General features: G+C 33.8%; 1 protein-coding gene and 1 long non-coding RNA gene across 4 annotated transcripts in view; one reads left to right on the plus strand and one right to left on the minus strand.

Annotated features, from left to right (window-relative positions):
• Positions 1 to 17409, plus strand: part of FAR1 (fatty acyl-CoA reductase 1) — a 94688-nt gene that overhangs the window by 57559 nt on the left and 19720 nt on the right. For 2 of the 3 annotated variants that reach the window (XM_074275505.1, XM_074275502.1), the window contains exons 3-9: positions 326 to 501; positions 4741 to 4920; positions 7050 to 7227; positions 8461 to 8505; positions 8612 to 8730; positions 9882 to 9949; positions 11574 to 11745. In XM_074275505.1, the coding sequence (XP_074131606.1) occupies positions 326 to 501; positions 4741 to 4920; positions 7050 to 7227; positions 8461 to 8505; positions 8612 to 8730; positions 9882 to 9949; positions 11574 to 11745 (938 nt within the window). Of the gene's footprint in view, positions 1 to 325; positions 502 to 4740; positions 4921 to 7049; positions 7228 to 8460; positions 8506 to 8611; positions 8731 to 9881; positions 9950 to 11573; positions 11746 to 12047; positions 12220 to 17409 lie in introns of all 3 variants that reach the window. The other variant, XM_074275503.1, reaches the window with a different exon arrangement.
• Positions 1 to 17409, minus strand: part of LOC141547122 (uncharacterized) — a 68062-nt gene that overhangs the window by 41328 nt on the left and 9325 nt on the right. The gene's annotated exons all lie outside the window — the stretch shown is intronic.

The raw sequence follows: 17409 nt of genomic DNA on the forward strand, positions 1-17409 counted from the left end.
AGTTGTCCAAAAATGGCTAGCCCAGTATAGTGACAAAACGTTCTTCAGTTTATTTTTTTTCATATTGGTTAAAAAAAAAAAAGTAGTATAAGTAGTGTCAGACTTTTTAGTCCTGGTGATTTTCTGTGATGTGGTGGTGTAGTGTCTTTTTGATGTCTTTCATCTTTGTATTTGAAGTCCATTTCTTGTAAGCCAATACTACTTAAATCTGCCTAATTATATCATGAAATCTTTGGAGGCTTTATTTTTTTGGTTCTGTTCTTGCAAAGAACTTTTTAAAGATGCAATGTTTTGTAGCCTTATTTTCCTCTTTTTTTAAATACAGCTTTTTGACAGATTGAGGGATGAAAATCCACAATTTAGACAAAAAATCATAGCAATCAGCAGTGAACTCACGCAGCCGAAACTGGCCCTTACTGAAGAAGATCAAGAGATTATCTTGGAGTCTACTAATATCATATTTCACTGTGCAGCTACTGTCAGATTTAATGAAAATTTAAGGTAAGTCTAAAATTTCTTCATTTTGGCAGTTTCTTTTAAAACTCTGTGTTAGAGGCTAAAAGATAAATTTTCTTCAGTATAACCTACTTTTTATTTTTTAAGTGAAAATGTGTTGAAATCATATGCAATACTTGGCCGGATGTGTTGTGTGGTTTTCATTGTTCTGATGCTTTCAGAATAGTTTGCTTTTTCCTTCCCTTTCTTCAGTTTAAAAATGCTGAAAAATTATTAACAAAAACAGTTGTTGCTAAGATCAAAGCTATTTCAGAGAAGTGAAATGAAGGAGCAGGAAAGGAAGCTGATGGAAAAATTTAGGATTGTATTGTTGGTTCTCTTGATTCATTTTATTTTCTTTCTTGAGTAGTTCCATATTCTTTTAAAGGAGTGCTGTTTTGATTTTAGTCAGAAAGTTTCTCCAGGGAAAATAGCACTTGCTTTTGGCAGGGCTTTTTTTGGAAAGGGGATTAGATTTTTTAAAATACCCAACATTATTAGAAATCTAAGTAGTGTAAATTTTTAAAAGTACTTGTAATGATGTCTCTTCTTAAGATGGCAGGGGGAAAACCCGCCTTGTTAAAATGTTGCTTCACTACTTTGCCAGTAAGTTTTCAGAATGACAAACCTATTGAGTCCCTGGTTTCAGTGCTTTTCTTATTACAGCATGATAGCAGCTAAACAAAGCAGATATTTCTGCACCAAGAATTTGCAGGGGCTGGTAAACTAATTTCTTGATTTTTAAAGTTTTACATTTTTTGTTTGTTTTTATAAAGTAGTTGTTACAAAAATTTTGTAAACAAGTCAGATCTTCTTATATTGTATATTATTACCACAAAGCTATACAATATGAAGCATGTTGTGGCCATAGTGCCTTAGTCTCTGATCAGATTTTCTACTATGAATTCAGTCCAAAACATCTGTTTGGCATAATACTATTGCAAGGAGAAATTAAAGGACACTGGCCTTTGTGATGAAAATTTCTTAGCTGGGCTGAAAAGGCGAACATGTTTACTTCACCCTGGAATTCTCACATTGGAAGTTTTCCTCCCAGAAGGCCCTTCCTCTGACTAACAGATTCCTCCTGGCCCCTTCCTCTGACTAATGGATTCTTCCCAGAACAGGAAGGAAAATGTCCAAACCAGTCATGTCTTTATTCCTTTCTGGGGTTCACTCCTCATTTTCTGGATGGACTGGCATATAAAGTCCCCATCTGAGCAGTCCAGCCTCCCCTTTTTCAACTTATTTGTATGTTTTCTTTACCCCCATTAGAATGTAAAACTTTCTTGAGGGCTAAGACTGACTTTCTCTTTGTATTTATATTTACATCATTTAGCACAGTGCTGGCACATAATAAACATTTAAGAAATGCTTGTTGACTTGGTTTTTCAGTAGGTTAATTAATTTTTTCAAAGTAATCTCTCTTGGAAGTATAAAAATGCAAGGAAAGCAAGACATCTCCTTCTGAGGAAGAAATCTTTATTATTGTTACTGCCAATTCTTTTTTCTTTTTCTATTTTTTATGGCAGAGCTTGTGTTTACAAATCATTTAGAGTTCTCATTTGATCCACATAATTTCTGTAAGGTAGTAGGTCGTATATTTCTCCCATTTCCTAGTTGAAAACATTGAGATTTACAAGTGGTAAGTGAATTGCCAAGGGACACAGTTAGTTGGTGGCAAAGCAAGGATTCAGATCCATATGTTCTACTCGGAACCCATTATTCATCTAACAATACACAAAGAAGGGAGAAAGGATGCTGTTTTGCTCTCCTTCTTGTGGTAAGGGACAACTTAGTTATTTCAGTGAAATTCTTACTTTCTGAGTAACATTTATCATATTGGTGTATGACCTTTATCTTAAAGAACTTTTACCTTTTACCTTGGCCATTGGGCTCTACCTGAGCCTTGGGCATTGGCACACACTGCCTTACGAAAACATTATTATGAAGCATGATGAAATATAGTAAGATTATTAAATGATGAACAGAATTTAATGTAATCAGTAAATCAGTTAGCAAGCACTTATTAACAGTCTGCTTGTGTGCCAAACTTTGGGATTACAAATACAAAGGATGAAATATTCCTACTCTCAGGGAATTTATATTTCATAGGGGAGATAGGAAATACCTGTATAAGTATACCTAAAATAAATTTGAATGAATAAATACAAAATAGTTAACTCTGTGGTAGCTTAGGAAGAAATGCTATATATGTAGATATAAGTATCTATGTATATATATTTGTGCGTATTCATATACATTTTATATATATATATATATATATATATATATATATATATATATATATATATATATATATATATATATAGAGAGAGAGAGAGAGAGAGAGAGAGAGAGAGAGAGAGAGAGAGAGAGAGAGAGAGAGAGAAAGAATCAGGGGCAAATATTTCTTCATTTCCCTCTTTTTTTTTTTAATGTTATGTATTTGGTATCCTCCCTTCTTTTTAGGTATTTTCCACATACCCTTAAATTGTGTCTCCCTAGCATGAGCTCTTTTTTACATACTTTCTCTAGTTCATTTATTACTTTTATCATCCTTTGTCTAGTTCATTTGTTCCTTGTGTGTTCATTTGCTTTAGTGCCATTTTGACTTCCTCTTGTATCACATTAGGAGGAAATAGGATGTTATAGGCAGCCTGAGTTTCAGTTCAGTTCAATAATCCCAAATGCAGCCAGGAGTTAAAGTCTAGATCCTTTATTTTCTCCTTCAAAGTCTTGTCTCTTTTCCTGGGGCCAAGGTAGCTTTAATAGAGGCCTGTCTCTCTCCTTGGTTCCAAGAGCTCCCTCCAAATGTCTCCGAATCCAAAGGTTTGTCCTTCAGCCTCCAGCCAGCTTCAGCCTCTCATCCTCCCAATGTCTCTAGCCAGCACAAGGTGGAAATTAGAATGACTTTTTGACTCCTTCTCCCAGAGAGTGGGCTTGTGGATTTCTGTGGGCTTGTGGCTCTGGCCCTGAGAGCTTCTTGTTTATATTTCTGTCCGACTTGTAAATCTCCTTGACTTGTTACTCTCCTCCTTATATATGCTCTCTAAAGGTGTGAACTAAGCACCTTGTTTCAAGTTCTGGCCCATAACATCTCCCACTTTCTTTTGATTATAGGTAAGTCCATCAATGCGGGAAGCATTACACATAATTACATAAATTACATAAGCACATAGCAATATAACACAGGCAAGAAGTGATGTAACAAATAACATGAATCAACATGAGGAATTATACATGTCCATAAGTCCTAGAAATAGCCCAAAAGGAATCCATTGTCCATTAGTTCATGTGCCAGGAATCCAATAATTCCTGCAAGCTTTGAAGTCCTGCAATAGTCTCATCTTGTGTTAAGGAATCCAATGATTCCTTCTGGTTTTCAAGCCCTGCAATTAGTCTTTATCAACAAATTTTCATCTCAATGAATCCAATGATTCCTGCTGGTTTTCAAGTTCTGCAGCAATCTCATTATCAGCCATGCTCTTTCAGCATCAGATGTTTCTTAGATCTTCTCCTTTGTTGTGAGGTTTTTCTCCTTTTCTGTCTCTTTCCAGGTTCTCATTGCCACCCATGTGTTTCCTTCTCTATCTCTTTTCTTCTCTGTCTGTAAAAATACAAGCAAACCCTCTCTCCCAGGCAGTTAACCTGTCTAGTCCCTTCTATTTACCACTTTCTAAATCTCTTCTCATCATCTGGCAATTACATTGGCGCTGTTTTCAGGTTATTCCTTAAACAACCATTTTGTTGCAAATATAAAGTGATATAGCTTTTACAATAACTAGAACTCTAAAGAGACTTACTTTTGTTAAAATTTTCCTATCTTAATCTTATGGATACTATTTTAAATCAAACTTATTTTAGTGAAGGTGTTTATGTCCATGTCCTAGCCAGTGATTATGCATATATATATATGTATATATATATATATATGTATATATATATATATATATATGTAAAATTTATGGTATATTAATTTTACAAATTATATTTTTACTCTTTTTTTGCATATTAGTTTCACATTATGTTTGCACCTATGTTATTCTTAAATCTGTTAAAATTTAGTCTAATTGATTATTCATTACATATTTGTTTATTTTAAATATGTTTTAACATATATACACATACATAGACACATGTAGAAATCATTTCTGTTTTTAGAAGTAGATAAGATTCTTTGACTATATTACATAATATTATCTTTTAGTTATGTCTAGATATTTATTGTATGATTTTTCTTTACAGAGATGCAGTTCAATTAAATGTGATTGCTACTCGACAACTTATTCTCCTTGCACAGCAAATGAAGAATCTGGAAGTGTTCATGCATGTATCAACAGCTTATGCATACTGCAATCGAAAGCATATCGATGAAGTAGTCTATCCCCCTCCTGTTGACCCCAAGAAATTAATTGATTCTCTAGAGTATGTCTTTTTTCAAATTAAACTTTAATTATGCAGAGATAAAAAACAAAGATGTGCTTTTTTTCCTCAAGTAATTTTAAAATCCTTCCTCCCTTCCCCAATCAAGTGCTTTGGCCAATTCTTTTTTAAGATCTGAACATCTGTCTCAGCATTATACATGCTGATGTTCCTGTATTTTCCATAAACAATTTGTTTTGTGAGAATGGCAACATCATACAAAGGAAAGAACACTGGGTTTGCAGCCCGAAGATCTGATCTCTGTTTTCTATTTAATAACTAAATTAACTTTGGGCAGGTAACTCAACCTCCAGGCCTCATGTATTCATCTATAAAAGATGTAGCATGGACTGGATTTCTATGATCCCTTTCAATTTCAATTTTTGACCCTGTGGTTTATGCCTGGTATTTGCAAGTGTGGGTAGCAAAGAACAGGGAAAGAAATCTCCACCTCCTTCACTCTTGATAACAGAGATGTAAGTGTTTCCTTGAAGTTAAGGTAGAACAAGTAATAGTTATCAGTACTTACTCCTTTCTGGTAGTGGGCAAGAGAGTATTTCTTATTAGTTAATCCTGACTTTGTTAGAATGTTCCTGATCCTTAAGTTATATTGTCTATAAATTGCTCTATATTTTTGAGAATGTGAACCCTGTTGTTTTCTTTGACCCATCTTTGAGTTGAGAGTGGCACTTTCTTTTTAAAAATTGACTTGCGGAATAGCTAGATGACACAATAGATAGAGCACCAACCCTGAGTTCAAATCCGACCTCAGACACTTAATTCTTCCTAGCTATGTGACTTTGGGTAAGTCACTTAACTCCAATTGCTTCACAGAAGAAAACAAAGCAAAACAAAACACAAATAAAAATTGGATTGCTGTCGCACATCCCAAGCAGTTATTCTGTACTTTTTCTTATATGACTTACTCCATCTCATCATACATAGAACTCAATTTTCTACTTCTTATTAAGGCCATCTGAGTTACTTTTTAACTCTAGCTCATGACAAACTCTTATGTGGAATGTAGGTCATAGCTTAAAAAAGAAATCCAAATGAATTTATTTACTAATTCTGTATCCTGGGGCAAAACCCCCTTAACCTATTCACTGGGCTTCAGTTTTCTCATTTGTAAAGTGATAAATTAGAACAATAGTATCATACTCAAACAGAAACAAATCCCCAGGAACCACATGGTGATTTAAGAAAACACAAATTTACATTATATTTACCGTATTTTTATAAATTTTGTCAAGTATTTCACAATTACATTTTTATCTGGTTTTCTGGTTTGATATTTTTGGACTAAATGACCTTTAAAGTCCTTCCCCTCTGGTTCAAAATCTGTGATTCTACACAAAGAATAAATGAAGATTATTCATTATATAAAAGAATTCTTTTAACAGTACATTTAAAATATCCCACTTTGCATATAACTTAGGAAGTTTTCTTGGTATTGCAGTACATATTTTATCAAGGCAGGAAAAGGCCCTTAGATGAATTAAACTATGGGAAAATAGAGATATGTTTTTTGGTGAAAGAATATTCATTGATTTCCTACCATGAACAAGGCCCCCCTAGCATCATATATATTTATATGCATCACAATGAAGCAGACCTTTTTTCTCATGGCAGAAGTTGCTAATTTCTTTTTTTCTTGCTAACCTTGGAATGAAAAGTACATAATTATTTATAGTGAATTTCTGCTTGGTTACATGATAACTTTTTTAAAAAGTTTATTATGTTGCTATCATTTACGGACAGCATTGAAATCTGTTCTGTCCCACCTTAAAGTTGATACATCCAAAGAGAGTGTATGTACACATTTACCTACATTTACTTTGTGCTATTTTTATTTTTATTATTATTTTATTGTTTTTATTTTGTGCTATTTTTGCTCCATCTTTGCAAAATTTTTGTAGTACTTTTTTAAAAGGGAGGGGAATGAGAGGAAAATATGGAAAAAAACCAGCCTAAATTATTTTTCACGGAACAAAGGAAAACCAGTTGAATCAAATCTTTGAATATTTGTTCATTTTTACTATGTTTGAGGAACTGTTTAAAAAACACTTTTTTAAAAGTTAAAAAAATTGGAAACTAAATCCTTTTTCTTTTGTGACTGCTTTGATTATTAGGTGGATGGATGATGGACTAGTAAATGATATCACTCCCAAACTTATAGGAGACAGACCTAATACTTACATATATACAAAAGCCTTGGCTGAATATGTTGTGCAGCAAGAAGGGGCAAAACTAAATGTGGCAATTGTAAGGCCGTCAATTGTTGGTGCCAGTTGGAAGGAGCCTTTCCCAGTAAGTCACATCTAGAATATAGAATACTGATATATTTACATAAATTGTAAAGTGTTACATATGGAAAAGTGAGGTATAGACTAAAACTTCATGAAACTTTGAACTATAGTGTGATTCTTAATTTTTAAGTCATTACAGGAGCACAAGACTTTGTAAGGATGAATGCTGAAAACTATCTTTGCATGTATTTTGAAAATAAAAAGCTATTATTAAAAAAAGAAATAAAAATGATTCAAATAAAAAAGTAATTATGAGTTACTAAAATGATAATTGATGAACATGATTCCTTATAAAATTGACTTGTTTTAAGGTAGTTTTATAAAATACTTATGATTCTGTTAGGGTGCTGGATAATATATAGGAGTTAAAATATTAGCAATATAGATTAGCAACATTGAAACCTTTCCTTTCCCTAAAAATAAAGATTGGTAAGAGATATAATGTCATTGTATTCTATTCAAATAAGACTCGGTCAAATAGACTTTCCCTGTGTTTGATATGCATTTTTAAAAGAGTAATTTTAATTTCATATGAATTTTATAAACTAATTTTATCTATCTATCTATCTATCTATCTATCTATATATCATTGTCTTCAACCTTTAGCACTGATTGGGATCCCAATGTAAAAGAAAAAATAGTGAAGTCCAAAATATTTAACAGTCTTACCCTTTATCAATGCTGGTCCCCTAAAAATCCTGATTCTTCCTTTCTCCTTTGATCACAAGAACAGTTGTGAAGATTAAGATATATACAAATTTTGGACTTGAATATAATTTATATTTAATGAGTTTTAATTCAACAAAGTATACATTTGAAAAAATCTGGGGCAAAGTAACCCTGGAAATAAATACTAGAAGAAAGCTGATCTTTTGATGGAACAATGAAGATTGCTTTTTTCTTATATCTGTTTCCCTCTATCAATTAATTTTAAATAGGAAGGTTTCCTTATCTTTTATTCTTCAACTCAGTGGACTACAACCATGAATTTATGTGAGAGAATAGAATTGTTATGTGTTAGTGTTTGCTTCAGAGCTATAGAGAGGTTTCTAATGTTCTTAATTAGATCCTAGTCAAAAGTTAGCGTTGATGGTAGCCTATATAATATACAAGTACAAAATTTTCCTCTCTTTTAGCACCTTATAAGTATGCATAAAAAGTATTTTTGGGGATACATATTTAAAGGAGACTGTGGTTTCAATTCTAAAATGATTATATTTTATTTGGTTAACAGGGATGGATCGATAACTTTAATGGACCAAGTGGTCTCTTTATTGCTGTGAGTAAACCTCTAAATTTAATTAGTGCTACATGTTTTTTCTTCCTTTCTTAGATAGTTTGAGTTTAAATTTCTTAAGCATTATGTTTGTTTTATTTCTTCAAAGGCAGGGAAAGGAATTCTTCGAACAATGCGTGCTTCCAACAATGCCCTTGCAGATCTTGTTCCTGTAGATGTAGTAGTCAACACAAGTCTTGCAGCAGCCTGGTATTCTGGAGTTAATAGGTATATGAGGTGACAGTATGGGCTTATTAAGTTAATATTTGCAGCTCTAGTTAGTGGGATAGGGAATGACTTACCAATGTGAAATTTAATTATAAATTAAGAAAATAATTTTTTTTTTCTGAAAGTGGTACACTTTTTAGAATTTCTGTCATTGCACATAAAATTAAGAGTGGAGTTGCTCTAGATATGTTTTACCTTCAGCAAACCTTTCTCATGTTCATTTACTCTATATTTCTCCCAGTGATTTTATTTAGTAGGAAACATGGCCCATTGGAGAATAGTTCTGAAATCAATGAATTCCTAGTTTCAAAACCTTTATCTGACCTTAAGCAAATCATTAAACTAAGCAAATCACTAAACCCCTCAGTACCCTTAAGAAACTGAGAATCTTAAGTGCTGACTTGCTTTTACATAAGAATTTCCTATACTATAAAGTATAAGTCTAATATCTGTTCTTGGGCTTACTTTATTAGTAAAAGAACAAAGTATTAGTTGATTTTTTTTGTATTTATTATTCTGGGCAAAGGAGGACCTGGTCCACAATTTGCCCCAAATATAGGCCTCTGAAAATTCAACAAGAAAAAACCTAGATAATAGATATTAAAATACTCTTCCTTATTTTCCTTAACTTTTTGGCTTACCTTTGGTTTTTGAAATGATTAATCCTGTGAATAATAATGCATTGGAGAAAATTATACAACAGAAAAAAATAACACATGTAGTGGACAGAGTTGTTCTGACCAATATTCCTATCATAATTCTGTCATTAATATATGATAACCAAACCTGACACAAAGTTTCACTGTAATGTCATGTAACTCATTTTTCCACATATTATATTTATGACATTATGACTTTGGAACTGTGTTTTGCCCAAGTTCTAATTTACTTAAATCTAGTTAATTAACAATAGGTAGTTTATGTCTATAATTTCTATTGAGAAATTTTGGGAATATTGAAATTCATGAGTAATTAAAAGTAATTCAGCTAATGTAGATTAGCCCATTAAGAATGTGGCACTATAATTATCTAAAAGGTACATAGACTTATCTTAGTTAAAGATGTTCCATGCAGGATAGGCTTGGCAGTTGCTTTTTTTTTTTTTTTTTTTTTTTTTTTTTGGATACTTATTCTGATTTTTGACTTTTCAGACCAAGGAACATCATGGTATATAACTGCACGACAGGCAGCACTAATCCTTTCCACTGGGGTGAAGTTGGTATGATTTTTTTTTTCCTTCTGCTTTCTATAAATTTTAGAACAAATCTTAATGTTACTGATCAGAATAGTTTTTAATTATTGTTTTAAAGATCATGTACTCTTGTAAGTCTTGAGGACTTAAAGACTATTCACTTAGAATTTATTTTTATAGTCATTTCAAATTTACAGCATAGGCTTTGTGATTGAATTCTTGAAATGATTACACCTTGCTGTGTAGTTTCCATCTGCTACTTTTGCCCTTAATTCCCAGCTTGTCCTTTTCCCTCCCACAATTGCCCCATCCATCTTGTGGGAAGTAATGCTCCTTTCTTTTTGACTGGAACTGCAAGCTGTACTTTGCGGTGGCAGAATGGAGTAAGTTCAGTGGGCACGGCTCCCTGCTTTGAGAGCTGGAGACAGTGTGATGGGAGATGTTCCATAAAGTAGATCCAGAATGGCAACAGATGAAGGCTACTTGGGAAGTAGGATGATGCCTTAAATTTCTATTAGCATCTTGCGATACTTTTAACTAGACCAAAACAAATATGCAGTCAAATTTGAATTGTTATAGGAGAAATAACAGTAAAATTAGTACTTCAGAGATCGTGGCCTTGTCATATCTCTGCCACAACACACCTTTGTGGCCTTGGACAAGTGGCTCATTTTCTGTGTTTTAATTTCCTCAATTGCAAAATGATGAAAGAGTTGGCAAAAGTATACTCTGGACACAGGTAGCAATGAATCAATTTTAAATTAATGTACCTTAATTAAAGACAACTTAAATTGAACCAAGTTCTGGTTTTATTTGATCAGTTTTAATGTAAAATGTGTTTTCTGTTATTAAATATCAAAGTCAAATTCTACCCTGAATTGAAAAATTATTTTCAAATAAATACTTTAAAATTGCATATTATCATATTTTCCAAGTTTTTCCCCATGGTTTTCTTAACTTATACTACAGTTTTGATTAAAACTACTTAAATTTTCAAATAAAAATAGGTATTTTGAAACTCAAGCTCAGTTAGTGTTTTATAAAGTTTTAAATTTTGAAATATACTAGGTTGCTATTTAATAGGTTATATATACTCCAAATAAAGTATTAATAATATATCCAGATAATAATAGGGAAAATTGTTACATATATTAATATTTCATTAAGATATTTGAAAGTAAAAAATAATGTTGGGTGACTTTACTTTCTTATGTATATGACTTAGGCAATTTAAAAGTATTTGCAAGAAAAAGATCATGATTTTCCTTTTCTTTTTAAAGTAAGTACAGTAATAAGAAACTGGAAAGAGGAACAGAAAGAAAGAAGCTATGGTGAGAGGTGCAACATAGAAAGTGACCTTATAACGTGGCCTTGGTAAAGCGTTCAGAGAAATGCCAGAATGAGCTTTTAGTTCTTGATATATTGAAAATTAATAAGAAGAGGTAGTTTTCATATCATTTGAGTTCAGTGGACATATGCCTCCCCTTCCCCCTTTTAAAAAGTTACTCTAAGGTTTTGTTTTTAAAATGGATGCAGTAATTTAATTCTGACATCTATAGTAAAACGTATTGTACCTTGTAAAATTGTAATGGTTTTCAAAAGTTCATTACATGGTTATTACCAAAGCTGTTACACAACTTTTCTTCCTCAGAATACCATGTAATTTCTACTTTCAAGAGGAATCCTCTCGAACAGGCCTTCAGACGGCCCAATGTAAATCTAACCTCCAATCACCTTTTATATCATTACTGGATTGCTGTGAGCCACAAGGCCCCAGCATTCCTGTATGATATCTACCTCAGGATTACTGGAAGAAGCCCAAGGTAATGGTGACTAGCTCTGTCTTATCTGTTCCTCTGACTGTGAAACCCATGCTGACACTGAAACAAATATTAATTCTGTATTTTTGTTCATGCTTATGATTGAGGCTCAATGGCCTTTGTGAATGAGAAGACTCTTGAATTCAAGACTTTTGCCTTAAATGAAGAGGTCATCCTGTAAGTCACCCATTCCATTCAACCCTTCTGGTGACTAATTCACATGACATCTTGAATTCAAGATCTCTCTTTAGGTTTTTCTTGGAACAACAACATTCAAAATGCTCTGACGCTTATTTTTCCTACAGGATATTATCTAAATCATTCCTACAAGACGAATCCTTTAAACCAAGTTCACAGGCGCCCCAATATTAAGTTGTATTCCAACAACCTATTGCTTCATTATTGGAAGGGTGTCAGACACACAGTACCTGCCTTATTGCTCGATCTTGCACTCAGGTTGACAGGTCAGAAGCCGTGGTAAGAAGAATAGTGCTAAGTACACTTGGTATCGGTGAGGTGGTGGAAGCTTGCTGGAGAGACGACAAGTCGCTGGCATGGGCTTTACCCGTAGTACTACTAACCTAATTCATCACAATCACAATCAGGATGCCAGGACATTTCTCAGGAATTTAATTAGCCTGTTGGGACACCATTTCTGGTTCTCATGTTTTTGGGCTATGAATATTCCATATTCCATTCCAAAAAAAAAGAAAGAAATGTCCAGCACCAAGGTTGTCATTGTTATTATAAGCTGAAAATGAATCCCTTCCCTCCCTCCAGCACCCCAGAAATTGGAGTGTAGGTTTTTATAGAGGGTTAAGGGTGAAAGTTGTTCCTCTTTCCTTCTTAGGACTTATCCTAGAGAATAAATTACTTCAAATATTTCTGCTTCCCATTCAGCTTATAATATGGTAATTACATTTAATTAATTTTCTAGATTGAGAAATGGCAACTTAAAAAAAGCAAAATCTTAAATTTTCCATTTTATTTTAATTGTTTTAGACACTTCTTCCCCTTCCTTAAAATTAAAACCCCTGATACTTAAACAGAATCTTCTTTTAGCCTTTATTACATAGAGTGAAGCTAATTTGGAAATTTTTTAGCTAATTTATATTTTGGTGGAACCTTTTGATTGAAAATATAGGGTTTGAGTGTTTTTAAGGAAATTGCGAATTGTAAAATGTAGTTCTAATACTCAAAAATCAGTGCCCATTAGAGTAAGGTACTGAAAATAACTTGACACTGTAATTAATCAAAGATGAAACCATTTTGTGAGTTTCTTTTGATTTCATTTGTCTGAGGTTTCTCTTCCACATTTCTATAGTCCATTGTCAAATAACAACATACATTAGAATGCCCAAAACTGAAATGTTTGATGGAGAAGTGGCTTAGAATTTCTAAACTAGTTTTCTATTTCTTCCTAAAAGATTGGCATATAACTCTCTGCCATTGAGAGTCCTTTTTTTTTGTAGATAATTAGATTATTCAAATCTTAGGAAAGAACACTATGCCTTTTCTTGATATTAAAAATAAAAATAATAAATGTCATGTTTATTCATTTTTCACAATTTGGAAGGCTTTTAAAGCAAGTGGAAATGACATAGTAGAGCAGGTTATGACATATAACGTGTGTGTTTATATATACCTTCTCTATAGTAGACACTCATGAAGTACTTATTGAAATGAATAATTGTTGAAATCTATTATTGGTAAGTAAAAACTTCAAAGTACTTCATTACAAACTGACATTTAGCTGCGGCTAACAGCTTATCTTAATGCTGAGAATAATTTTGAAAGCACTGAAATTCAGGCAACAATATTAAGCTTTTAAAAAAATCTTAAAAATGAAATTTAGAGTTGTCCTTTTCATCATTCAACAAATCTTTATTGAGTGCTTATCATATGTGCATTTCCTTAAATGTGATAGCAGATTCAAAAATAGTACAATCTCTGTCCTGAAGAAGCTTGGAGTCTTGTTGAGGAGATGATTCCTGACACATGACTCATTTAAAGGATGATGCACGGAAGGAGGAGGTGCGGATGGTGAGGACTATAGGAAGTCAGCAGGAGGCTAGGCTGACTTGGGAAAAGGTTTGTCTTGGGCCAGGAAGGAGGAAGAGACGAAGAAGAGTTCCCGTTTGCCACCTTTGCTCGAAGGCTGGCCCTCTACCAGGAGCACAAAGAAGTCAAGTGCTGAAGGCACAGAGGTTGATAGCTGGAGGGAGGGGTGTGTGGTTGGAATAGGGGGCTGTAAGGTTTCAAGGGGGGGGGGTGACCATGCATGTCATTGAGTGTGTTGAGCAATTTACATTCTTTTCTTTAGGTGCTGGGGAACCATTTAAAGCTTTTGAGCCAGAGGAACAACTTGATGAAAACAGGCTTTTTAAGTGCTCCTTGACTCTTAATACAGTGGACAGAGAGTTGGATTTGGAATCAGGAAGACCTGATAGAAATCCATCCTTTGCCACTTATTAGCCATGTGAACATGAGCAAGTCACTTAATATTTTTGAGCTTTCATTTCCTCATGTTCAAAATTGGGAAGCTAGTGGCACCTCCCTCCCTCCCTCCCAAAGGTGGTTAGGTGACTTAAGTGAGATATAAAGTACTTTACCAACTTTAAAGCACTATGTAAATTCCAGTTGTTTTTAATTGATATGATAGATTCTTAGTAGTCAATAAACATTTATTAAGTGCCTACTATATGCCACTGGATATATAAATAATGAAAAGATAGTTCCTGCCCACAATAAGTTTCCAGTCTAATGGAGGAAAACTATACTTAAGAAAAAAACAAACAAAAACTGAAGGAGGAGAGGAGGGGAGGTCCTCAGCTGAAGGGTTGGTGGAGAAAGAAATTGAAAAAGAGTGCAGCTAAATGGAAATGAGGAATATCTGAGGTGATGACAGAATCTTATAATTGCAAGAAATCTCAGAGATCATTGAATCCAACCCAATTCTGAATCAGAATCCTCTCTGTAAGTTCCTAAGTACTTATTCAGTCTCTACCTAAAAACATCCAGTGAACAGCAAGCATGGCATCTTGTTCAACTTTTGGACAGTCTTCTAGGAAGTTTTTTCTTATATCTGGATGAAATATGCCTCTGTGATTTTGTTGTTTGCTTCTGGTTCTGCCTTTTGGGACACCAGTATATGAGGGGGTAGGAGTATAGGTGACTTCTGAGTTCCTCCAAGTTCTAACTCTATGATCCTGTGATTGAACTCTGTTAGTTTAGTGGCACAGGCCAAAAAAAGGAAATGCTGGCATGACAGTTTGTGAAGACACAAGACTCTATTTACTGATTGCCTGCTAGCTTTTAGTAATGACCATTTCACTTTGTAATTGCTCATGAGCAATCAGTCTTTTTACTAATATATTTCAGAATCTTGCCAGAAATTAAAGTCAAGCTCACTAGCTTTCAGTTTCAAGAACCTCATCCTCTTTCTTACTTAGAAATATAATTTTTCCATTTCTAGTTTTTCAGTGCCACCCTTCACATGATCTTCAGATATTACTGACTCAATAAACTCATCCACCAGTTATTTCAGGACTTAGAGTTAAAGTGATTTGCCCAATTAGATTGTCAGCTTCTTGAGAACAGGGACTATCTTTTTCTATATATAGTCCCAGTGTTTGGCATATAGTAATCTCTCAATAAAGACTTTTTCCTTTCTGCATTCATGTCATTAGGCTGGCCTTGTGAATTAAACTCATTAAAGGCATTTAAGGTGCTCCCTTAACATCCTCTTGTTTATCTTAAACTCACTGTTAAATCCTATTTTTATCCTATTTTTCTTAATCTGGAGGTTATTCTCCTGCATTAAAATCTTGCCTGTCTAAAAGTTAAATTTCCAAATAGCTCAGCACTCAATACAAGTAATAAGCCTAAAAGTAAACAGCAAAAGGTCTTTCTGAGTACTTGAAATACCTATCTTTAGAGCCTTTGAATTAAAATAATTTCCTTTTAATCTGTAGGAGATGCTCTTTGGCTATCAACTACAGAGCTATTTACATGATTTAACATCCTACAAAATACTGTATTTTGTGTATTATATTACAGTACAGTGATTGTCTTCATATTGACCCAAGATCATCCATTAAGAAGTGGTTAAATTATGTTGAGCTTCCTCTTTTAAGATACAGGGAAATTAAGGTTGGTATAGTGAAACAAATCCTGGACTTCAAGTCATAAGACCTGGGTTTAATTCCTGGCTGCCCATCATTTGTTTGTAGGAACTCATTTAAATTCTCTGAGCTTTCAGGTTGGTCATCATTAGCTAAGTGAGCTGGGTCCCGTGATCTGGAAGATTGATCCCTCCCAGCATTAATGTTCTGTATGATGAGGAAGATTTTCACTGGAAAAAGTTAAAACAAATTTGAGTGCTTGGTAAATGTAAGTTTTCTGGAAAACTCACTTTGGAATACCCCATTTTCCAACTTTACAAGATTCTAAAATATGGTACTTTAGTTTTCTATACCTTGAATCCATTCAGATCCAAAATGAAGTACTTTAGTATGGTTTAGGATTAAAACTTAAATTGGGTGTCCATTAGCTAAACAGTAAAGAATTGACATTCATTAAGTTATCCTTGTGAGTATTCTCTCATTAAGGAAATTAAATTCTTACAAAATCTTGGGAGAACTGAAATGAAATCTGCACTACGACTTCTAGGATATCACGTCCTAGAATTTCAACCCCATATAGAATATGGATAAGCTCATTCTTTTGCATGAGAGGGAAAAGATTTGTGTACGTGGATAGGCTTTTCTTTTTATAGTTCTAAGCAGGGAAGAAGAAATAATTGGCAGCTGCTAAGGATTGTCAGAAGACTAGGTGAATGTGCCTTTTTTCTTCCCCTTGTGAATTCTAAAACTAAAATGTTAGCCTGGTATGGAGGACAGAGAGCAAGCCTGTCTGACCAGACTGACTTTGAGCTTGGGTAAGGTGATGCTCCAGGAAAGTCTAAGAGTCTTAAGTTGGAGGAGAGCAGTTTTGATCTGCTTTGATTCAGAAATGAAATGTGTCCAGAACATATATACATATCAAACCAAAACAAATTGACTCTCAGAAACTTACTATCTTTGGCATGTGCTTTGGTGTGTCTTGTATTTTTCAGAGTTGACATGCTGGTCTTCTATTTTCTAATATAAGACATAAAACTAAAATGAACTAATATAAAAAAATTCTGTTGGAGAAATAGATGGACTACCAAGATAAGACTTCCAAGACTGAGCACAATGCGATATCCAGGATTTAGACATTCAACTAACACTTGTTAAATGTCTCCTATGTGCTAGACATATGGCATGTTCTAAGGATACCCAGACAAAAAGGGGCAAAAAGCCCTTATGAGACCTTTGTCATTTATAATCTAATAGGAAGCTTTGGCATACATACAAATCACTGGGAGTAGTCAGGAATAAGTGAAAAATGCACTAAAAGGATGCAAACAGAGGTCTGTGTGTGTTGAAAGAGAAGGGAAAGGACATATCAGTGTCTGAGGGCTAAAGTGTTTAGAAGCATTTGGTTTGGGCTTAAAATACAGCAGGTGGAAACCAGAGAAGCAACCCAAGCATGGGGAAGACCATGATCAAAGACACAGAAGTTGGGAAGTGTTAGCTTATTTAGGGGCTAATCCATTTTGGATGAATGACATCTAATCAAATA

This window comes from Sminthopsis crassicaudata, chromosome 6 (assembly GCF_048593235.1).
Source record: "Sminthopsis crassicaudata isolate SCR6 chromosome 6, ASM4859323v1, whole genome shotgun sequence".
Lineage (NCBI taxonomy): Eukaryota > Metazoa > Chordata > Mammalia > Dasyuromorphia > Dasyuridae > Sminthopsis > Sminthopsis crassicaudata.